Raw genomic sequence first — 25,196 nt, 5'->3', positions numbered from 1 at the left:
ACTCTTTATAAGCACAATGAGTGTCCTCCACTGAAGTCCTGTTAAAAACAAGCATTGGAAAAGCCAACAGTTTTGGCTTGTGTATAAGTATTGGGCATTTGCCAGGCACTGCTATTATATGCCTAGGTACTCGCACCCTTTAGTTCCTGCTACGACCGATTGCCAGTTAATACCACTACAGCAGTGCTTGGCAAATGCCTTTCCCATGCCTACGCAAAACTGTTGGCATTGCCATTGCTTGTTTTACTTGTCTTTACTCAGAGCCCTTCCCGTTGCCCTTTTCCCCCTCTAGTTTAATTGACTTGTAATGTGCCAAGGACTGGAAACGATCAGCACATCCCCTTTACCCTGCATCCCTCTCTCCCTCCCCCTATTTTCTTCCCCTTTGGGCACCACAAATTGGCTGTGCTTATATTGGGCGTCTTCACAGAAATTTGCCCATGGGTAACTCGGAGGTGCTCCAGCAATCTACAGATTTGCTCCAGATTTAGGCTTTGTGAATCGGTGTTGGGTAACTCTGCAAATTTGAGATGCGCATGGGAAACTCTGTGAGAATCAGGCCCATATAATTTGTGCTATTGAAGACTATTGTAATGACTGACTTTTTTCATCACACCAGGGTCTGTAACATGTCCTGCAAAATGGGATGCTCCCTTTAAAGCTGGTGAAAAATACCCACTCATTGTATTCTCTCATGGACTTGGAGCTTTCAGGTAATGTGGCATTTCATTTCAATTTCATAGACCACTTAGTGCTTTGGAAGCCTCTTTTATGCTGAATGAGATACTAGTTCAATGATATGAAGCCATTATTTGGCCCAACTGGCTGCTTATGACCTGACCAGAACATTGTGTGGAATCTAGACCTCTACTCTGGATTAGCATAGCAAGACCTGTTCCCATGGCTTCCGCTGGGAAGTTCTCATGGCTTCCTTCGACTCCTCTAAAGTCATCATTAATGTCTACCTAAATGGCACTGTCATAGTCCAAGGCCCTCAGGCCAATCTCCTCCTCTTTGATAGGCGTTTCCCTCGCCTCATCAATTTCTTCTCGTCTCCTGCTGTCCCCTCCTCTCCCCCCCCCCTTGGCTACCTTGCCATCTCTCTCTCCTCCTCCTCTGCCCCTCCTAGGGCTCTTTCTCCTCCGCAGGGCGTACCTCAGATCTGTACCCCTCCCCGGAAGGTCTTTAAGGCTGGCAACCTTCTTCATATTGCCACTCTCAACCTGCCGTCAAACACTCCTTTGACATCTGCCACCTCCTTGAAGAACTAGACCTTGATGTCCTTGGTCTTACTGAGACATGGTTCATGGCCAGCTCTGTCACGAGCTTTGACACTCTCCTCCCTGATGGCTACAAGATCCTCTCAGCACCCAAATCCTCCCGGTCCGGTGGGGGAGGGGGGGTAGCCCTGATCTTTCCTGAGTGGATTCCTGCCTCTATCATTCCCACTCAGACCTACTCCTCTTTTGAATGCCTTGTCTGTAGGCTTTCTCTCTCGCCTACCCATTCTCTTACTGTGGTTACCATCTACCGGCCTCCTGGTCGAATCGCCTCATTTCTCTCTGAGTGGGCAGACCTCTCCTCCTCCCTCCTGGCCTCTACCACTCAACTCCTCCTCCTCGGTGACCTAAATATACATTTAGACTCTCCTTGCTCCTCATCTGTACTCTTCCGTGACCTTTGCGACTCCCTCTCCCTGTCCATCCTCCCCTCTGGCCCGACTCACTCTGCAGGGCACACACTCGTTGTCTTGATCTCCTCTGACCTCTCCCTCTCCATCCCTCTGACCACTCCTATCTCCTGGAGCGATCACTCCCTCCTCTCATCTCATCTCTCCCTCTCTTCCCCCCCAAGCCAAGCCTACCCCAACACTGCCACCTACCTTCTCGGACATCCGTCCCATGAAGCGTGTGTCAGTTGAGGCTTTTGCCGCCACTTCCCCCCCCCCCCTTTCCACCTTTGGCTGTCTCATATCCTGACACAGCCCTGTCTCTGCTCTACTCTTCAATTTCTGATACGCTTGATTCTCTTGCCCCTGTCATGAGGATCTGTTTGAAGTCCAAAGCCAAGTGCAATTCCTGGTATGACTCTGACCTAGCTACACTTAAACGTAAGTGTAGGGCAGCTGAGAGGAAATGGAGGACTTCCTGTTCATCCTCTGACAAACTGGCCTGTCGCCTGCTACAAAGGCAATACCGACTCTCTGTCCTCACCAAGAAGAGAGTCCACATTCAAGCTCGTGTTTCAGCAGCATCTAACAACTCGGCCGAACTCTTTAAAATCTACAAGGAGCTGGCCAACCCTGCTGCAGTCTCTACCCCTCCTGTTGCCTCCCAGGCTCTTTGCAATGCCCTTGCCTCTCACTTCATTTAAAAAACCCAGGACATCCTGTCCACCCTCTCCACCCACACCCCTCCTCTTCCCTCTCCATCTGTGCTTGCTGACCCTCCTTTTACCACCCTCCCACCATCCTTCTCGTCCTTTCCTCTTTTCACCCCTGACGAGGTTGCTAGACAAGTCTGATCTATGAAAGTCTCTTCAAAACAGGTTCATCCCTGTTCCTCTAAAACCATCAAGGACCACATTGACACCCTCGCTCCGGCCCTTGCTGATTTTTGCAACCACTCATTTGCCTCTGGATCCTTCCCCTCCCCTCTGAAGCACTCCTTTGTGCATCCTCTTCTCAAGAAACCCACAGCTGATCCTTCTTGTCCAGCTAACTATCGCCCAATTTCCATTACTCCCTTTCTTGTCAAACTCCTGGAAAAGTTGGCCATCTCTCAGTTTAACCTTCATTCCAATTCTGTTGGCTGTCTCCATGACCACCAGTCTGGCTTCAGAGCTGCCAGAAGCACGGAAACTGCTCTCCTGAACATCCGTGAAGATCTGCTCTCCAACCTTGACACTAACATTCCCACTGTCCTCGATCTCTCTTCTGCCTTCGACATGGTCAACCATACCATCCTGCTCAACCATCTCCGTGAAAACCTGGGTATCACTGATCAGGCTCTGGTCTGGCTGACCTCTTTCCTCTCAGATCGACCCTCCCAGGTCCAACTTGGGTCCTTCCTTTCATCTATCTTCCTCTCTACCTGTGGTGTTCACCAGGGGTCTAACGTCTCGCCCTGGCTTTTCAACCAATACCTGGCAACTCTCGCCCACTGCATTGGCATTTTCTGCTCAAATTTCCAGTGCCATGCTGACGACACTCAACTAATTTTCAGGCTGCCCTCTGCCACCTCCTCTCCCTCTCTGATTGCCTAACTGCCATCCAAGGTCGGTGTGCCGCCAATGATCTTTGTCTGAATGCCAGCAAGACGCAGATCCTCCTCATCGGCACACCTTCACCATCCTTTCCCCTCACTCTCTGGCCAGCCTCCCTTGGCCCTCCTCCTACCCCCACCTGCGAGGCTAAGAACCTCGGGGTCATCTTTGACTCCACCCTTTCCTTCTCCGCCCACATCTCCGAGGTCTCTAAAAAGTCAAATTTCCAACTGCACCTCCGAAGAGGTACTCCGCCTTTCCTCTCATTCCCCCAGAAGCTCATGGTATCCCAAGCTCTGGTTCTCTCTAGCTTGGACTATTGTAACAGCCTCTTTCAAAATTACCTGCCTCTACTCTCCGCCCTCTGCAACTAATCCAGAACAGGACTGCAAGACTTGTCCTTGGCCTCAAGCCCTGGGATCGTATCTCTCCAGCTCTGAAATCTCTCCACTGGCTCCCAGTGATGCAAGGATTAAATTCAAAACCCTCTGCATTGTCCACAAGGCTTTCTGGGGCCTGGGTCCAAAATAAGCTATCCCTCCGCAAATACCTCCCCTCTCGAGCTCTTCGCTCCTCTACCTACAACTCCCTCAGGGTCAGTCGTTTTTCTAAGAAACAAGCTGGTGGTAGATCTCTGTCTTCGGCTGGGGCCTCCGTCTGGAATGGCCTCCCTGGCACTCTAAAACCTGAGGAGAACCATCTCCGGTTCCGGAAGGACCTCAAGACCTTCCTCTTTTCTTCTGCCTTCACTCCCCCTATCCCCTGCTGATCTGTTCTCTCTTGGCACCGTGCACCTGACCACCCTCTGTCCTTTGGGCCCAGGTACCTGCTCATCCTGCCACCCCCCTGCACTGCCTCCGGACCACCACTTGCACTGGGGTCTGTATCTACCCATATAGCCCCACCCCCTTTTTCTTCCTGCACTTATCAGACCTACCCTGTCTGCTGCCTTAAACCTAGCACTTGCAAATTGCTGGCTGCATTACCACTGTTTGTTGCCTTTATTATTTATTTATTGTTATTTATCTGTTTCTCCTCTGCTTCGCACTTTCCACCTCTTCCCCCCTTCCATGCACGCGTTCTCAATGTCACTGGGCCTAGTAAGATCGCTGTTTTGTTCTCCCCTGTTCCCCTCCCTTGCCTGTCGCGCTCTGAAACACTTGTGTACGAGCGCAATAGAAATAAAATATCAATCAATCCCATTGTGTCCATTGAGTACATTCAAGCCCGTTTCCTTTCTGACTAGTTAGCACCGCAAGTAATGACTCAATGTTGCACTGTAAGGCCGCAACAAAATGATTACCGTTCTGCAGGAGTACAGGGATGTATAGTGGGTAAACCTCCTACTCAGTCCCACTCTTACTACTAAACCAGTAATGATACCTTTCGTCAAGATGAAATGGGCACAGTCCAAAGGTGTACCTCCTTCACCTCTTTTGGTAGTGCAGGCCGAGGACCGCCTATTTCCTCAGGAGGATTGTGAGCTGAGAAAATGCAGACAGTGGTGTGAATGGATTTGGGGTTGTTTGACCGATTTTTTTATTACTATTTTTGTTGTGGTTGATCATTGTCGATTTGACTGAATTTATATATTTATTTTTATTTGTTTTTTACTGCAAATATATGCAGGGGAGACCCCCCCCCCTGCAGCCTCTCCCCAAACCCCCTATATTTATTAACCCAAACCCACCCCCCAGATATATTTGCAGTAAAACCCCATTCCCCAAATTTGGTCAAATCGGCTACGACCAAATCAACCACAGTCAACTAGGCTAATGCCATGTGAATGGGCACTGTGGGTTGATCAGCAGTGGTGTTCAGGCAAGTGACTTGGCAGTTCAAGGAAGCCTCTTCGTAGAAAAAAGGTAAGAAAATTTGGGCTTAAAAGTCAAAGTGGACATGGGGGAGGGGCGGGGGTAGGACCTCTCCACAGCATCCGTTGGCTTCTTGTCTTTGGTGGCACAACAGCTGTGAGCCAGGCTTCTAGGAGCTCCATCAGTCAGTGATTTAGCATCTGGTTTCCGAGCTGGTTGAGTGGGTGCAACACATGGTGCAGTCCAAGCAGCAACAGCAAGTGGCACAAAGAAGCTTGGTACATGCAGGCGATATCTGAGTCGGAGTAGATCACGAGTAGTTCAATGTGAAAATTAAGGCAGGTTCAAGGTTCCTTGATTTCTGGGTTGCTTGGTGGCCCAATCCAGGGTCTCCAGGGACAAGGCAAATCCTTAGTTCGGCCCTTCCACTTCAAGGACATGTGTGGCACCTACAGGAAGACCTTCCACTTGTTTTGCTTTTCTGTCACGTGTAATGGTCCTAAAACCACTTACCTTATTACATAGATCAAAAGTTCTTGGACTCAGGGAGGCAATAACACACACTAAGACCAACAATTGGAATATAATCGGCTCTTCACAGGCCCTTTTATTCATGCAAAATAGAAGCATACAAATAAGTCTTGGAGTAAATGCAAGTGGTTATACATAAACACACACAAGAATAGTTCTAAACAAGGTCTACATCACCGTTAGTGCAGTTGAAGGAGAAAGCTTCATCTCAGCCACGACAACACTACCCAGTCCCAAGGCAGGTAGGCAGAGTGATCACTCATGCTAACAGGTTCTGGAGTGAAGCGTCCTCCCTCTCAGCAAGACTTCATCACCCAGCGTTCCAGTTCTCTCTCTACCATTAGTATACCTCTTCTCTTGTGGGGGAAAAAAATCCCCTCCCACATTAGAATGCCAACCGTCCACGGCCGAAGGACAGACAGCAAGCATGGGGAGCAAAGAGCAGAAAGATCCAGTGAGTTGTGAAAAAGCCCAGTTTGTCTCCCACGCACTCATTCCCAGCACCCCTTATCACTGCAACTGCACAACTTGGACTCCCTTCTTGGCTCGTCCTTGAGCGAACAATACAACATCTATCCTCCACAGTGAGCTCATCGGCTTCCTAATATAATATCGCAACCGTGGCAGAACTCATGTCTGCTAACTGAGCTCACAGAAACGTAGACTTTCATTGTGGTTTGGAAGTGAATGTCCAAAATGGCCGTGCACCGGCGCCATGTTGTATTTAGCTCATTTTCGCATTCGCATCATACCACTCCACTGAGCAATATCCTGGTTCCAACACACAGCCAGCAGAGAGGCCTAGGTCCTACAGCCGTTTTGCCCCCCTGTTCCCTGGAGATGATTAGGGGGTCAGTGCTCTCCTCTGCCTTGTATGTCTTCTGTCTCTCAGATGACTTTGGAATAAATAGGCTGTATCCCCAACAGTGGTCCAGTGAATCCTTCTGGTCTTGAGAGCCCAAAGATGAATCCACGGAGAGGATCCTCTTTGTGAAATTAATTTCACAATGTATTTGTCCAAAGCATGCCTGCTGCAAGTGGCCCAATCCTGGATGTTGTAACAAGTGTCCTTCGTCTTCTGACATCACAGCCAGAGTGCCTTGCCTGCACGAAATGGGGGGAAGGCGTGGACAGGAAGAGGTAGAGACCCATAACAGAAAACAGCTTAGGGGAACCCTTCTCTCAGCCCACATTTCCCTTCTAGCTACTCTAACTAAAGGCCCCATCCATGTTTATTGCCAAGGAACTTGTGGTCAACACCCTGGTGCGAGAGTTGCTTTGTGCTGCCTTTGATAAACCAGTTCCCATAGACCACCGGGGGAGTATCCTTTTCCCGGTGAGGAAGGTGTAGACTTTCTTCTGGGAATCAAAGAGGCAGCATCCTGTACATTGTACCACATGGCAGATGTGGAGACAGTCGGACCAGACACCAATACACATCAGTCCTGTCATAGCTGGGGTCTTGCTCACAACAGTATGTTATCAATTTTCTGTCTCTGTATAATTGTGTGCCTTCAGTCATCATGTCAACCTGGTATGGCTTGTACGTGCCAGCAGATTGGCTAAGACATGTAATTATTAAGTTTGGAAACAGAAGTGTAGAATTTTACCACCTCTCCCTGCAGGAACATTGTGCTCCAGCCACTGTCAGGAATGCACGTGTGGCATGTGAACCTGCTCTGTGCTTCTAGAGTACTGCTGCTGAGGGTAACAGGAGGCTGGCTCTCTTGGCATAGATGCACTATAATTTTGGCATGTAGCATTCATTAGAGGCGGGGGTTGGGGGGTTCTGATAAGACACTTCATTTTCAGGAACAGAAATTCCTGCACCACTTTTACTTTCAATAAAAAATAAACAAAGCTAGGCATTTCATACCCTCACGAATGGCAATCCGTCATAAAGGTTTAATTCACTTATGCTCAGTCAGTACTGAAAACACTAATTTCAATATGCCCAGTTAGCATGCAAGGCCTGAGTACATACTCCCCAGTTATCACATCAAAGCCGGATTTTGTTACGCTCAGTTAGCAATGCAAAGTGCAGCATTACCTCTCCCACCATGCAAGCCACCGCTTCAGGTAGAAGAGCGCAGAGGCGGCCTGCATGGGCAAGGGAACAGAGATGCTGGCTGTGTGTTTCTTACTGGGGGGGAACACGGATGTCCAGGTCCACCGCCCAGCTGCCTTAAACAGCAGGGATCTGGATGTGGCATGTTGGTTGGAGCCACGCAGAGCCTGAGTCTGCAGGCACGGACAGAGCAGAGTTGCCATGCACCCTTTTGATGAATTTAGCTAGAGAGGAGTATGGGGTAATTCTGCTGTTTGGCCCTGTTTTTGCCTATGCAATGTGCAGTTTGTCTCTCTTCCATTAATCTGTGCACGCCGCCATACAGCATCATAATATAATTAGGCCGATTTGCTGGCTGAACCAGCCAAGGGCTAACACTAAAAGAGGAGGATTAAAAGAAAGAACTGAATTTCTGAAAAGGAAATAAAAACAATGATGTGAAGGAAGAGTGAAAGATAGGATGGAGAAAGGCATTAGTGATAATAATGTATCAATAACTTGGTCTACATAGGTCTTGCTACTGCAGTGTTCCCCTTTTATAGCGATGAAGATAACAGGTGTTATCCTAATTTAACGGTACTCCATGTATCAACCTCAGAATGATGAAAAGCTGACTCAGCCCTTCGGGGATTCAAGCAAGTAGGTTAAAAAGGAGAACAGCATAGTGAAGCCATCAAAGAGAAGAGCAAGAGAATGAGGGGGGGGGGGGCAATGGAGGAAAGCGGATAGCTACAGCAAGGTGGGGAGCAGGGGCTAATGCTCAGTAGGAGAAGTGGAGAAAAGGGGTCGGGAGAAGTGGGAACTGCGAGGTCACAGGACAGAACGGAAAGGTCAACTGCAAAGAGAACTGTGACATGAGGGAGAAAGCCTGCAAAGGAAGAAAACAAATGGTGATGGAGAAACATGAGCTTGAAGGAGATGAAAGTAGGAGAGTACGAGCTGTCTCTGATGAAGAAAAGGGGGCAGAAAGTAGAGATGGAAATATGAACCGTCGAGGTGAGATAAAAAGCTGAAAATGCAACAATAGGGAGACTTTGAAAAATGGAACTGGAACAGGAGTTAGTGGAGAGATGGACAATTGGGGATACAGGAGGTTGAGCGCAAAATTGGTTTGGATGGAGGTGAGAGAATGGGGGAGGTAGAAGTCAGAAGAGTATGTTTGAGTGAATGGGACAGTGTGGCAAAGAAAATGAATGTGAGCGGATAAATGGCAGATGTGAGAGGGAAATTGTGTGAAATATATAGCTGAGAATATAGGACAGAGTTGTGAATCTGAGCGATTAAAGTGGCAGAAGTGGTGATGAGTGGTAACCTGAGAAAGAGAAGGCCAGAGTTTATTTTTGAGGGCCAAGTGATATGCAGGGTAGGAGGTATGGAGATGAAAGTAGTATATAGGTAGTGGTGATGGGTAGACGGGGAGACAAAGGTAGGAGGAGGGCTGAAGGAGAGAAGGCAATGATAAAAATGAGAAGTGGAGAGTAGAGGGGAACTGAAATATACATGACCGGGGTACAAAAGGTAGAAAATAAGGTGAAGAAAAAATGTGATGGGAATGCTGGCGAGAGAATGAAGTCCACATTAGAGTGACATTTGAAGAGAAACATCAGAGGAGGATAGCAAGGGTGGACTTCAGAGGTTACACGAGAAAGAGAAATTTGAGACCAGAACAGAGGTAGAAGAGGTGGCAAAAATGGAGACTGTGAAGGAAGCGAGTGGGTGACAGATGAAAGAACGAGAGGCAGATATGGAGTTGAGAGACACGTGGAGGGGGCATGTAGGAAGGGAGATGAAAGAATAAGAATAGTAGAAATGGCAGCGTGGGGCGTACTGTTCCTGCAAAGGGGCGATGAAAAGAGAAAGGTATAAAGGAGGTGAAGGCAGGTGAGAGCATTCAGTATGGATGCAGGTGAGAGGATGAAAGGTAGAGGCGAAAGGAAAGCAGGGAGAGATCGGGCATACCAATGGTAAAGAGGGAGGTTGGAGAGTAGGAATAGTAGAAATGGAGGCGAGAAGATGACGTCACCTATTGCAGCTCACTTGCGCAATTCCACCTTCCGTATGCAAATGGTGCAATGTCTGCTCACCAACCTCCCACTTTGCAGCTTTCTTTGGTGCCTGTGCATTTAATTTCCTGTGGAGCTTGGTCAGTTCTCATAGAAGCGCAAATGGCTGCTACGGGTGAAATGGCTGTTGCACGTATGCCAGCTCCCAGGCAGCCATCCACCTCACCCCTCAACATCTCATGAGAGCCAGAGTTACTTGCATTTCCCACACTACCAGGCGTAAGAGCTGCTAGGAAGTCGCATGGAACGGAGGAGAGGGTGTATGGGGGAAAGTAGATCAGGCAAGGCCAGCCTAAAACTATAATGTACAAAGTGAAACACTTCAAGATACTAGCAATATCTGGTTGTGCCCACCTGGAGGATGGCCATACCTGCTGATGGGAACATGGGTTCTGGCATTACATGTTGGTGGGCATACCTTTTCTGGGCATGGTTAGGCTGGTCGAACCTGCTTACCTGGTATTCCTCTTTTGGCCATAACGCTTTCTGTGAATGTGGGGGGAAAACGCCATGCAGGTGGAGGATGTATATACCTTTTCAATAAACAGATGGAGACCTGAATTGTATGTTTAGGCATGTGCACATATTTAGTTGGGAAATGTGAAGAATCATTAAACCCGCCCCACATCCCTTAAGTTATCGTAAAATGTTAGCATGCTGTGAACAATCTTACTACCCCAATATAATTTAAACTTAATGATTTAAAAAGAATTTGCTTAAAATGTCCTTGTGAAATATCCTGGCATCTGTGAACATTGTTTTTGAAAACTGTCAAGGTTTTGGTTTGGGTTCGAGGGCCATAGTCCATCCTAATGCACTATTTTCCCAGAAATGCTTTCTGTAAGAACACCCCGAGTTCCCTAAAATCCCAGAGTGGCCCTTGAATTCTTGCATGTCTCAATGTGCTTTGCAGTGAATCCTTTCTAAGGAAGTTCTTTCTAAGTTTTGATTGTGCCTATGTTTGTAAATCTAGTTGGCCTATCCACCACCAACATTTAATGACAACAAATAACGTACTAGGAAGACCAGTATCATAAAACCTGAAGCCTTTATATGGTTCAGAGTAGGGCAGTGGATAATAGTCAACATTGCCCCTGGTCAAAAATCAAATCAAACGTACCCTTTTCCCCGAAACCAGTTTGCTTTTACACCTGTAGTAGCTCCTACTTTACGAATGGGTAATCTAAAAAATTGCATTCTTATTTCAGAATTTGGGAAAGAGACATGCAGAGCAGTCTCTAGCTCAACATGCTTGTTGATTTGTTCTAAATAGCACGGAAAGGTTGTTCAGCTGCATGTGCTGTAATTGGCCTTTCTACATAGGCCTAAATAGAAAGGTTGTTCAGCTGCATGTGCTGTAATTGGCCTTTCTACATAGGCCTAAATAAAGAACATTTTGTTGAGTTTTACACGAACGCACAGGCGTATTACAGGAGTTTATTCGTAACCCTTGCAACGCATTTCTTCCTTGATGATTTTCACATTTTCTTCCTTACACCTGCTTTTTGTGAGTGCAGATTATTTTCTCGTCTCTTTCTTAATGGATTATGCTAAATATCAATTGATTCAATGCCAGTGAATTCTTTTTATCCATAAACTATCACTTTGTGTGCAGCAGACCTTTTTCAATTGCTCTTTAAAACTGACCAACTGTTGGTTCTTGGCAGTACTGGTTTTATGTCCATCTTGTGTTTGTCATGCGGGGACTCAACAACTGCTATACCGCACTTTTCCATGCCAAGGACTTTTGGAAGCATGTGATGTAAATCTATATAAACCACAATGGTCAAAGTGGACATTGTAGAAGGATGCAAGGAGTTATGAAAGGGAGTGCGGTGGGTAAACTGAAACATGCAGAGGGAACAGACATGTGATCTGTCCAATGTCCTTCTGTGTTTTCTGTGGTCTGTTAGTAAGTGGTTTCAATGGGATCATGAGGTGGGAGCCCCTGTTTCCACTATGTTTCCACTATGTAGGCCTAAGCCTGTACGTTCTTGGAGGTCCTTGTTAGGTTAGAATCTCCTCTCTATTGCGCATTTGTGTTCAACTCACCAAAACGTTCTTATTTTAGTCTGTATATTTTCCACATTCAAGTTCTAAAAAGCATAAATGACACCTGTAAAGATGGCTCTGGCAGAATATTGCAGTCACCGGTTTTGAAATTGGGTTTAAAAAGAATAGTGCTTAAGCACCACAATAGGAGACTGATTAAGTGCTTCAGCCAACTCCGCTGATTCTATTACTCACCCTCCATCTGATAATTGACGCATCTCACAGTTGTCATACAGTTCATGAGACTCGAAACCAGTTGTGTTTTTATAGAAACTGAGGAGGTTCCATTTAATGTAAATAGCAATGGAAGCTCCAATTGTAGTCTCCCAACAGGCGGGGCACTCCAAGTGGTCCGATATTCGAATACCTTTGCAAAGCATCCTTATTGGGAGGATGGAATGGAAGCAGATCTTTGTGTTTGCAAATTACCCATGTTATAAAACACTTTTGTGGAAGAGTCCTTCTAAATTGACTGTCTTGTTTTTACCTAGGACACTGTATTCTGCTATTTGCATCGAGATAGCATCTCACGGCTTTGTGATTGCTGCAGTTGAACACAGGTGTGTATTTAAGTATTTCTTATAAGAGAAGTTGAAATGAGATATGTATTGCATATTATATATGTATTGATTTGTTTTTGGTTATTACAAAGCTTTACAAAAAAATAATCATTAAAGAGACTGAAATGAAATCCACAATACATTACAAGATAATACAAAATTACAAAGATTACAGAAAAACGACTTCATTCCAATTATACCCAAATTTGACACAACACATTAACACAGAATTTCTAGGATAAAATCCATATAATGCTTACAGAATTGTGTTTCATATATTAAGAGCTCACTTAAAATATGTAAATTAATGATTAATATATAATATTAACATTGATAAATATATTTCCCTATATTCCTTAAAGAAATAATACATTAATATCCAGATATTTTGCATAATACAATAACAGATGAATCTGAACTAATTTACATACAACCGATAAAAATCTCAGCACTGGCAAATTTTATGCAACTGATTTGCTACGCATAATGTCCCGCCACAGATGATCAAGAGACGCCCAATTGAGGTTGGAGACAAATCTGTTAAAATATTCAATTTGCTGCCTTCTGAGAGCAGGACAAAAGATCATCAAATGTAGAAGTGTTTCCTTACAATCCACGATATTACAGAAACGGCAATGCCACAGAACATCTCGCATACCCCCTCTTACGAATAAAATCTCCCTGGTGGACAACACATTTAGTCTGAAGCGCATACAAGTGTTATGCATTTTTTTGTTTGGGAAGCGTTTCAAGTATGGCACCACACAACCCAGTTTTTTGTTAGAGGTGATGATATGTGAATATAGCCGAGAGCCTATGATGGCATCATTGGTACATGCCAAATCATTGTTTTGGCTCATTTATTTTACTTTAGATAGGAGTTACAGAAGCGTCTCGAGCGGTACTCCTAGTTTCATCAATGATTTTACATTCAACATGTAACTTAAACACAAAACCCTCTTGTTATAACTCCTTCCCTAACACCTTTACTCAATACCGTGTATAAGCTCCCTTCTGAGCTCACACATAAACGAGGAATCACCTTTACTTGATAGAACTTCAAGGCTGGCAAAATTGAAAATTTGCCATATTTCATATCTACCTTTTTTGATTTGTGCATTTTGATTATTCACTTTTTCCTTAAGGTAATTCCTATGAAAATATTTCTTAGGAGATTAAATAATTGGAAACCCCAGATAATTCATGCTCTAAAACCAATCAGATTTGAGTGCTTGCTCAGCCTTAAGATAACCGTCTTCTCGGGATTAACTCACAAATGATTATCATTTATATACTGATTAAACACCACCATTAATCTTTGGAGCCCAATCTATTTTGGGTGATACAAAAGCAGCCCTAGCCAATGTACTACCAACATCTGCAACATAGAGATTAAACAAAGAGAGCGCAAGTATACACCTTTGTTGCAGGCCATTATGAGTAGAACATGTTTTAGTTAATAGCCCATCATTATTCAGCCTTATCTGGATTTTGGATCCCTCATGAAGCTAAATCCGAATGGACAGTAATCCCTGGGGTAAACAAAGTACGTTCAGTTTGAGCCATAGAGTATTCCTATCTACTAAATCAAATGCAAGTGATAGGTCCATTAAGCAACACAGATGGCAGGGGAATTATCTTTCCATGTTAGCTGTTGTAAAGAACTGAGCAGGAGGCCACCACAATCCGTGCCCATTTGTTTGTTGGAAAGATAAGATGTTATCAGTGGCACTCCATTCTTCAACATGTTTTAGCACTAAAGACGCGAAAAGTTTGGAGTCTGCATTGAACAGAGTTGTGGGGCGATAGTTCATAGGAGATAACCTAGCGCCCTTCTTATACATATGTATTCCATACATGATGTTTTCCACGAAGGGGGAGAGGATTTAGTTTTCACAATGTCATTAAATAGGATAAATAAAACTTTAGACCATGAATCCACATTGCTTTTAAGTGTCACAATCGTGAGTTGATTAGGGCCGGTCGCTCTAGATGAGCTAGTCTTCATAATCAAACTCACAATGTCTTTTATGGTAAATTTCAAATCCCATGTATTGAGATACATACCCACCCAATCAACATCAGCTCCCTCCGCCAATCCATATAATTTCAGGAAATGCCCATGCCAAACCCCTTCTGATAGGTTAGTTTGAGCAGATATTTGATTCCCCTCAAGGGGGTTTAATAGGAGCCTGAAATATCTTGTTACAATCTTTCAAGGTTAACATAATTGATACATGACTGCACGATATGATCTAATCCAATTTTGTAATCTCTGTTTCACTTTACCAACTGCTTTCAGCTTTAGATCCATATTATCGGGCATCTTATTGATTGATCTAATCAACCCACGGGCAGTTTATTTTGTTATTTTTAACCAGAGAATCAAACCTATGGTTAAAAGGTTGACTCACCAAGGACTTATTGGACCCCTTTCTCAATTTAACAATTGTTACTTGTAAATATGGACCAAAAGTGCTATGCGCATAGGTGGATAACTTGGACTTAAGACTGAGCTGACAAAATCTCTCGATCAGTGTTCAATTTTAAGATGTTACCATTGTACCATGCTAATCGGGGAACCTTTAGTATTCACATTCTGGGTTGTGCTATTTTGTTTACTTTATTTTCTTTGGCTTGATTAGAGATACGAGCGCCATTGGTCTCCCTCTCCTTTCTCCCTCCCCTCCATCCAGTTCCTCGGTTGCCTTCCCTCCCGCCTCCCTGACCGCCCTCCTCCCCGGATTGGCGGCCTTGCTGCTGTGTGTTTAGGGTTACTGTGCACCGAGACCCAGACTAGCTTTCTCTCCTCGTGGTGCTGCAGGTGAGGACAGCATCAGCAGAGTCCCTCCTAGGCTTCAATTGTGTTATTTTGTTTATTTTATTTTCTTTTGCTTGATTAGCGCTACAAGCGCCGTTGGTCTCCCTCTCCCTCCCCTGCATCCAGTTCCTCGTTGCCTTACCTCCCGCCTCCCTGACCCGCCCTCCTCACCTGATTGGCGGCCTTGCTGGTCATTACTGACCCTCCCAGGGCAGCCCTGCGGCTAAGGGCCCCTTGGCAAAGGGCGGCTCCAACAGAGGCGGCTCCAGCTAGTGTCTGCAGGTGTCCGCAGGGGAAGCCAGTGCCAGCCATCAACCAGCAGCGACTTAGGAAGGTAGGAGTGGCCCTGACTTGACCCTGCAAACCTGTCCATATAGCAGACTCTCAAACTTAGGTGCGTTTCCTCCTGTTTTTAAAATTGCATTGTGAAAGTAGTGGCGTTCTGTAGCTTGCCTCTTAGCATAGCACTCATCTAGCGAACCTTTCTACCACTATCTAAGCGCCTGTTGTCTTGTCCAATTGTCAACTTATCTCGTCTCTCTCTGTCTCGTCTGCCTGCTCCCTGGACTTATCTCGTCTCTCTCTCTCATCTGCCTGCCCCCTGCCCTGTTGTCCTTCCCTAGTGTGATCCCCTACCCACTCCCATCCTCTTCCATAGCTACACTATGGTGCTCTCTGTCTCTCCTATCTGAACTGATTCTCTATCGACTATCCTGCTCTCCTCACTTAATCTGGTAGGAAAAAGTTTAAAAGGACATCCTGGTCTCCACCCCAGGCCTCCCTATCGCTGACACCTATTCCAGTGCCTCGTCCAGGCAAACATTCACCAACATCCTCTTTGTCGTTCTCTCGACAGACCTATGGATTCTACATATGGTCTTTGAGCTCTGTCCCTTCTCTTCCTCTCCCATTAATGGTGGCACCCGGTGGGAGGCCCTCCTGACCTCCTTCCCCTGCTCTAAGGTCATCATTAATGTTTACTTCAATGGTACCGTCTTGGTCCAAGGCCCTCAAGCCAACCGTCTCCTCTTTGATAGACGCTTCCCGCGCCTCATCAATTTCCTTTCTTCCCCTGCTGTCCTCTCTCTCCCCGCCATATCTTCCTTGTTTTCCCCTGCTTTCTCCTCCTTGGCTGCTTTGCCCTCTCCTCCTTTCTCTTCTGCCCCACCCCCCTCGGGCTTTTTCTACACCTCTTCAGGGCGTACCTCTGATTTGACCCCCTCCCCGGAAGTCTTTCAAGGACGGCAACCTTCTCCACATTGCCACTCTAAACTCTCACTCAGCTGTCAAACACTCCTCTGATATCTGCCGCCTCCTGGAGGAACTTGACCTCAATGTCCTCGGTCTCACTAAGACATGGTTCACGGCCAGCTCTGTCACAAGCTTTGACACTCTCCTTCCTGATGGCTACGAGATCCTCTCCGTGCCCAGATCCAACTGTACCAGAGGGGGTGTAGCCCTGATCTTCCCTGAGTGGATTCCTGCCTCTGTCATTCCTACGCAGGCATACTCCTCTTTCGAATGCCTCATCTGCAGGCTCTCTCTCTCTCTCTCTCTCCTGGCCATTCCCTCACTGTGGCTACCATCTATCGGCCACCTGGTCAGGTCCCTTCCTTCCTCTCTGAGTGGGCGGACCTCTCCTCTTCCCTCCTGGTCTCAACCACTCAACTCCTCCTTCTTGGAGACCGCAACATCCACCTGGATGCTTCCTGTCCTTCCACTGGACTCTTTCGTGACCTCTGCGACTCTCCCTCACTCTCTATTCTCCCCTCTGGCCCGGCTCACGCTGCAGGGCACACTCCCGATGTTCTGATCTTTTTAGACCTTCCCCTTTCAAACACTCTCCCCACTCCTCTCTCCTGGAGTGATCACTTTCTCCTTTCTTCCCATCTCACCCTCTCTACCCCTCAGGCCAAGCCAACTTCAGCACTGCCACATACCTTCTCGGTTATCCGACCCATGAAGCGTGTGTCAGTTGAGGCTTTCGCCACCACTTTATCACCCCCCCCATGGCTAACTCGCATCCTGACCCTTTCCATGCTCCACTCTGCTTTATCTGATACTCTCGATGTTCTTGCCCCTGTCATGAGGATCCGCTTGAAGCCCAAAGCCAAGTGCAACTCTTGGTACGACTCAGACATCGTCACCCTTAAACGCAAGTGCAGGGTGGCTGAGAGGAAATGGCGTGCTTCCGGTACATCTTCTGACAAACTGGCCTGCTGCCTGCTCCAAAGGCAATACCGGCTCTCCGTCTGCACCAAGAAGAGAGCCTGCATCTCTGCGGCAACTAACAACTCGCCGGACTCTTTTTAAAATCTGCAAGGAGCTGGCCAATCCTGCTTCAGTCTCTACCTCTCCTGTCCCTTCCCAGGCCCTCTGCACGGCCCTGGCTTCTCATTTCATCTCTAAAACTCAGGACATCCTGACCTCTCTCTCTTCCTCTTCCCCTCCTCCCACTACATCCTGCACTTCCTCTGGCCCTTCTTCGGCCACCTCTCCTCCCTCCTTCTCTGCCTTTCCTCTGTTCTCCCCAGCTGAGGTTTCTAGACAAGTCAGATCTATGAAAGTCTTGTCAAAACAGGTGCACCCCTGTTCATCCAAAACCATCAAGGACCACATTGACACCCTGGCTCCTGCTCTGGCTGATTTCTACAACCACTCCTTCACCACTAGAGTCTTCCCCTCCCCCTGAAGCACTCCCTATTGCACCCTCTTCTTAAGAAATCCTCTGCTGACCCTTCTTGCCCAGCTAACTATTGTCCAATCTCCATCACTCCTTTCCTGGGCAAACTCCTGGAAAAGCTGGCCATCTCCCAGCTTAATCTTCACTCTGCATCTATTGGTTGTCTCCATGACCATCAGTCTGGCTTCAGAGCTGCCAGAAGCACGGAAACTGTTCTCCTGAACATCTGTGAAGACTTGCTCCCAAACCTCTATTCCAAACCCCCTTGGTCCTCTTCTTACTTGATCCCTCTGCTGCCTTTGACACGGTCAATCATGCCACCCTGCTCAACCGTCTCTGTGATAGCCTGGGTCCTCGCTTGACTGACCACCTTCCTCTGTGATCGACCCTCCCAGGTCCAATTTAGGTCCTTCCTCTCCCCTATCTCTACCTGTGGTGTTCCCCAGGGGTCTAACCTCTCTCCCTGGCTGTTCAACCAATGCCTGGCACTTCCTTACACCGCATTGCCGCTCTCTGCTCCAACTTTCAGTGTTATGCGGATGAAACTCAACTCATTTTCAGGCTCCCTTCTGCCAACTATTGTCCTTCTCTCATCTCCGACTGTCTGTCCGCCATCCAGGAGTGGTGTGCCGCCAATGATCTCTGCCTTAATGCCAGTAAGACCCAGATTCTCCTCAAAGGCACACCTGCTCCCTCCTTTCCTGTCACTCTCTGGCCGGCCTCTCTTGGCCCCCTTCCTGCTCGCACCTGTTAGGCTAGAAACCTTGGGGTCATCTTTGACTCCACACTTTACTTCTCTCCTCACATCTCTGACGTCTCTAAGAAGTCACACTACCAGCTGCACCTCCTCGGAGGTATTCTTTCCTTCCTCTCCTTCCCCCAGAAGCTCACTGTCTCCAGAGCTCTGGTTCTCTCTAGGCTGGGCTGGATTACTGCAACAGCCGCTTTCTAAATCTGCCTGCCTCCACTCTCTGCCCTCTGCAACTTATCCAAAACAGGACTGCGAGACTTGTCCTTCGCCTCAAGCCCAGGGATCGTATCTCTCCAGGACTGAAATCTCTGCACTGGCTCCCAGTGGCGGCGAGGATTAAGTTCAAAATCCTCTGCATTGTCCACAAGGCCGTCTGGGGCCATCTCTAGTTCAGGAAGCACCTCAAGACCTTCCTCTTTGCTTCTGCTTTCTCTCCTCCTCTCCCCTGCTGATCTCCTGGCTGAATCTGGTTACCTGGCTACCCCCTGATCTCGGGCCCAGGTCCCCTCCCCACCAGTTGCAAACCTGCACTGCCCCCCCCTGGCAACCCTTGCACTCAGGGACTGTTTCTGTATCCCTACAGCCCCTACTAGCACTTGACGCATGATGTCTGCATTTACCCTTGCACTGGCCACCAGCTGGCCGCACTTTTATTTATTGTCTTTATTTACTTACTGTTATCCTATCTACTTGCACTGCCCCTCCCCTGCACTTGGGCGATCTCAATGTCACCTGGCCTAGTAGGATCGTTGTCCGTCTTCCCTCTGTTTCCCCTCCCTTGCCTCGTTGCGCCTTGAAACGTTTGTGTATAGGCGCATTATAAATGCCATATCATAGGGTAAGTTTGCCTCATCTTTCCAATTTCATCTACACCTAAGGTTACACATAACCTTGACTGATAGCTATACTCAGTAGGCACCACCTCAAAATCAATTACGAGGTTGAGCAGTCTCTTGTATACAAAGATATAATCAATAGTGGAGCTACGTTTCCCACAAGACCAAGTCATGGACTTTGTAGCCAGTTTCTTATATAGGTCATTCACCATATACAATCTCCAACTCATCAATGTATCATGCCAAATTTGTCCTTGGAACCAGTTCCTCTTTGTTGCAGGGACCAAGCTAAACAGGTCATTAGCGGCATTGGTAGAGCCCCCAAATCGTGAAATGCACAAAGGGATCAAAGGCTTACATTCAGCATTAAAATCCCCAGCAATAATAACTAGGCCACCCAGAGTAGTAATAAACCAATTTTCCAACATTAGGTTCAGCTCTTTCAACATGTGGCTCCGTATATCGTACCTGTCAAGTACTGAGGGTTAGGGGGAGGGCAACCAACCATGTTTCCTGCAGATAAATGATAGCAAACAAACCCAAACGTCAACATAAGTCAGGACAGAAGCATAAATTAGAAAAGCCCCTAGCATTGCAAGAAATCACTGATAGATCACTGGCTGGGCTAAAGCTGATTCTTTTAGCCCTTTCACCTGTGAGATTGATTCTCTTAAAAACAGCGCTAACCAACACCAATTTAGGTCAGCATTATCAGTGTTGATCTCATTAGGTCCCAGAGACCCCTGTGTGGTGGTGGGATCATTGGATACATCATGCTCTGGCTTCTGCGGGACTTGCCTGCTCTTATCATAGGTGGACCGTACATAAAACTGGAGTACCAGCTTTTCAATCATGCTCTTCACTGTCAGTCTGATTATGTCCTCCATGAGGGCCCTTGTATCACCCGCGTGTGAAATAGATTTGCGCCCCCTTGGTTTCGCTGGGGCCCCCCTTGTAGCGAGAAGGGACCCACCCGGACTAGAGGGAATGATTATCGGGGCCTCAAGGATCTCGGAGACTAATCCAATGGGTATTTTCTCCTGGCCGGCACAATCGTAGGTTTTTTAAAGAGATAATACACATTCTCACTCTCCCCTTTGATACCATTCGTCCATACCTTTTCCCCCGGGTCATTCCCTTATGTTTCCTCACATTAGAAAGGGTATTAGTTGCATCCAATTTAGATCCCACTCGAGCCTTGTCTAGTCTCACTTTACATTCGACGGATCCAAGCTTATAATCCTGCGACCGCTTTGGAGCTGTAATAAGCTGACCAATATAAGGACCAAGGCAGTCTTCTTCCCCACTGGAAATGGAATCATCCCAATTCACTGTACATTATCTAGTACTTCCTCTCTCACAATAGAGCGCAAAAATGTACAGGAGGATTCCCTTCCAAAAATCAGAAGGTAGCGCTTTATTTCTTTCCTTCTATTTAGTCCTTTTTTTTAATAGATTTTTTTGTTGATTACTTTCATAGGTGTATACAATAAAGCACTGTCCCCTCGCTCTGAAGGTAACCCTTCCTGAACAGGTGGATTAACAACCCGGGGAACCTGTGACGTCCCTATATCTTCCAATAAGTGTATGATTACTGTCTCCTGGGGTACCATATAACAGGTCGAGAATAAATTAACCATAGTTTAAATAGGTTGGTTAACATTAGTGGCACAGGGAGGAGGAGCACCCCGATCCCGCAGAAGGGTCAGGACACTCAATCAGGGTTGCCAGTTGTTCATTCTCCTGCCTTCTCTTCAGCAACGTGTACGGAGACACGCTGCCTGGGCTCCTGCATCATTATCCCTGCTCACTTTCTTCCTTGCAGATCACGCGCAACACGTGGGTTAGCCCATTGTAATTTATGATTAACGTTGCGCAAATCTCCACATTTGAACTCGTAATCTGCTGTTGAAAGTGCAAGCAGCCTGATGCTTGCAGGATTCATTTCTCCCTGCCCAGCATTCAAGTGTGTGTGTGATTTTTGGACTTTGTACAACATTATTTCCACTTTGCCACTGCTGCCTGGCCTTCTAACTTGGCCGCACTGTTTTTAACACTCTGAGCAGCCTGCCTTTACCTCACTCCCCATCCCACTGGTTGCCTGGCCTTCAAAGGCCAATCACAGGAACCGGGAGGTGGGGAGTTGGCCCAGCTGCACCAAGGCCCACTTCTAACGCCCCTGTCTGCTTCCCTGTCCGCTTACAGGCCACCACATGAGACTTCGGCCACAGCCCAAGCCTCCTTGAGGTTGCTTTCCCTGGACTACCATGACTCTCTTACCACATTCTGCATGGGTTAGTCCCCTCCTTCTGATTGCCCTGCACTTCCTTCCCTGCTGGTACTCTCATCGCTCCATGTTATGTACTCAATTGAAGTAGTTTCTGTATGCACCTTTACCTCCTGATTCCCACTTTGTTCCCTTAACTACAGGGCCTTACTTTAAACTTGGGTGTATTTGCATTTAACTTGAAAGTCAAACTTGGGTGTATTTGCATTTAACTTCATTGATTGTAACCTGCTAGCCCAGTGACTGCTCCATACCGCTGTACTTGTCTACTCCTCCCTCTGCCTCCTCTCTCTTCCCACCTATGGCGCTTTCTGTTCCTCCCAGCTATTCCAATTGCTTCTCTATCAACTATCCTTCCCTTCTCACTAAGTCTGGAAAGAAGAAGTTTAAAAAGGATATTTTGGCCTCTAACCCAGGTCTCCCTATCGCTGATACCTATTCCAACGCCTCTTCCAGACAGACCCTCACTGACATCCTCTTTGTCGTTCCGTAGCCGGATCTATGGACCCCGCATATGATCTCTGTGCTCTGTCCTGTCTCCTCCTCTCCCATTAATGGTGGCACACGCTGGGAAGTCCTCATGGATTCCTTCGTCTCCTCCAGAGTAATCCTTAATGTATACCTAAATGGCACTGTCATGGTCCAAGGCCCTCAGGCCAATCTCCTCCTCTTCGATAGGCGTTCCCCTCGTCTCATCAGCTTTCTATAATCTCCGGCTGTCCCCTCCTCTCATTCCTTGGCTACCTTGCCCACTCTTCCCTCCTCCTCTGCCCCACTTCAGGCTACCTCCACATTTCTGCAGGGCTTACCTCTGATTTGTACCCCTCCCCGGAAGGTCTTTAAGGCTGGCAACCTTCTTCATCTTGCCACTCTCAACTCTCGCTCTGCTGTCAAACACTCCTCTGACATCTGCCACCTCCTTGAAGAACTGGACCTTGATATTCTCGGTCTTACGGCGGCATGGTTAACAGCCAGCTCTGTCACGAGCTTTGACACTCTCCTCCCTGATGGCTACAAGATCCTCTCTGCACCCAGATCCACCCGGCCTGGAGGGGGTGTAGCCCTGATCTTTCCTGAGTGGATTCCTGCCACTCAGATTTACTCCTCTTTCGAATGCCTTGTCTGCAGGCTCTCAATCTCTCCTAGCCACTCTATTACTGTTGCTACTCTCTACCGACCCCCTGGTCAGATCACGTCTTTTCTCTCCGAGTGAGCTGACCTATCCTCCTCCCTCCTGGCCACAACTCCTCCTCCTTGGCGACCTCAACATCCACCTCAACTCTCCCTGTCCTTCATCTTTGCTCTTTCGCGACCTCTGCGATTCCCTCTCCCTCTCTATCCTCCCTTCTGGCCCGACGCACTCTGCAGGACACACACTTGATGTCTTGATCCCCTCTGGCCTCCCCCTCTCTATCCATCTGACCACTCCTCTCTCCTGGAGTGACAACAGCATCCTCTCTTCTCATCTTACACTCTCTTTTCCCCCAGGCGAAGCCTACCCCAACACTGCCACCTACCTTCTCGGACATCCAGCCCATGAAGCGTGGTCAGTTGAGGCTTTCACTGCCACCTTCTCTCTCTCCCCCCTGCCCCCTCCTCTGGCATACCCGGACACAGCCATGGTCCTTCTCTACTCTTTTTCCGATACTCTTGATGCTCTTGCCCCTGTCATGAGGATCTGCTTGAAGTCCAAAGCCAAGTGCAATTCCTGGTATGACTACGACTTAGCTACACTTAAACGTGAGTGCAGGGTGGCTTAGAGGAAATGGGGGCTTCTTGTTCATCCTCAGACAAACTGGCCTGTTGCCTGCTTCAAAGGTAATACCGACTCTCTGTCTGTACCAAGAAGAGAGTCCACATTCAAGGCCGCGCCTCTGCGGCATCTAACAACTCAGCCGAACTCTTTAAAATCTGTAAGTAACTGGCCAACCCCGCTGCAGTCTCTACCCCTCCTCTTGCCTCCAGGCTCTCTGCAATGCCCTTAACTCTCACTTTATCTCAAACACCCAGGACATCCTTTCCACCGTCTCTCCCCCTCCTATATCTCCCTCTCCGGAATCTCTTCACTGGCTCCCAGTGGATGCAAGGATTACATTCAAAACCCTCTGCATTGTCCACAAGGCTTTCTGGGGCCTGGGTCCAAAATACCTTCAGCTATCCCTCCGCAAATACCTCCCCTCTCGGGCTCTTCGCTCCTCTACCTCCAACTCACTCAGGGTCAGTCATTTTTCTAAGAAACGAGCTGGGGGTAGATCTCTGTCCTCGGCTGGGGCCTCCCTCTGGAACAGCCTCCCTGCCACTCTAAAACTTGAGGAGAACCATCTCCGGTTCCTGAAGCACCTGAAGACCTTCCTCTTTTCTTCTGCCTTCGCTCCCCCTCTCCCCTGCTGATCTGTTTTCTCTTGGCACCGTGCACCTGGCCACCCTCTGTCTTTTGGGCCCAGGTACCTGCTCATCCTGTCACCCTCCCGCACTGCCTCCGGGCCACCCCATGCACGGGGGTCTGTATCTGTACCCATACAGCCCCGCCCTTTTTCTTCCTGCACTTATCGGACCTACCCTGTCTGCTGCCTTAAACCTAGCACTTGCAAATTGCTGGCTGCATTACCACTGTTTGTTGCCTTTATTATTTATTTATTGTTATTTATCTGTTTCTCCTCTGCTTCGCACTTTCCACCTCTCCCCCCCCCCTTCCATGCACTTTTCCTCTCCCCCCTCTCCCATGCACTTGCGCGTTCTCAATGTCACTGGGCATAGTAAGATCGCTGTTTTGTTCTCCCCTGTTCCCCTCCTTTGCCTTGTCGCGCTCTGAACCACTTGTGTACGAGCTCGATAGAAATAAAATATCAATCAATCGATCCTATACCCTCTCAGTCTGTGCTTGTTGACCCTCCTTCAACCATCCACCCACCCTCTTTCTCTTCCTTTCCTCTTTTTCCCCTGATGAGGTCGCTAGACAAGTCCGATCAATGAAAGCCTCATCAAAACAGGTTCATCCCTGTTCCTCTAAAACCTTCAAGGACCACATTGATATCCTCGCTCCGGCCTTTGCAGACTTTTGCAATCTCTCCTTTGCCTCAGGATCCTTCCCCTCCTCTGAAGCATTCCATTGTTCATCATCTTCTCATGAAACCCACAGCCGATCCTTCTTGCCCGGCTAACTATCGCTTAATTTCCATTACTCCCTTTCTTGGTAAACTCTTAGAAAAATTGGCCATCTCCCAGCTTAATGCTCACTCCGATTCTGTTGGCTCTCTCCATGACCACTAGTCTGGCTTCAGATCTGCGAGAAGCACGGAAACTGCTCTCTTGAACATCCGTGAAGATCTGCTCTCCAACCTTGACTTTGACATTCCCTCTGTCCTCATCCTACTCGATCTCTCTTCTGCCTTCGACACCGTCAACCATATCACCCTACTCGACCATCTCCGTGATAACTTGTGTATCACCGATCAGGCTGTAGGCT

At 47.5% G+C, this 25,196-nt stretch overlaps 1 protein-coding gene across 7 annotated transcripts in view; it reads left to right on the top strand.

The window, feature by feature from the left end:
- Window positions 1–25,196, top strand: part of PLA2G7 (phospholipase A2 group VII) — a 314,769-nt gene that overhangs the window by 134,774 nt on the left and 154,799 nt on the right. For all 7 annotated transcript variants that reach the window (XM_069605817.1, XM_069605818.1, XM_069605815.1 and 4 more), the window contains exons 4-5: window positions 620–713; window positions 12,284–12,352. In XM_069605817.1, coding sequence (XP_069461918.1) covers window positions 620–713; window positions 12,284–12,352 — 163 coding nt within the window. The remainder of the gene's footprint in view (window positions 1–619; window positions 714–12,283; window positions 12,353–25,196) is intronic.

This window comes from Ambystoma mexicanum, chromosome 4p (assembly GCF_040938575.1).
Source record: "Ambystoma mexicanum isolate Mex_15411 chromosome 4p, UKY_AmexF1_1, whole genome shotgun sequence".
NCBI lineage: Eukaryota > Metazoa > Chordata > Amphibia > Caudata > Ambystomatidae > Ambystoma > Ambystoma mexicanum.
This window is presented reverse-complemented; position numbering and strand designations above follow the sequence as displayed.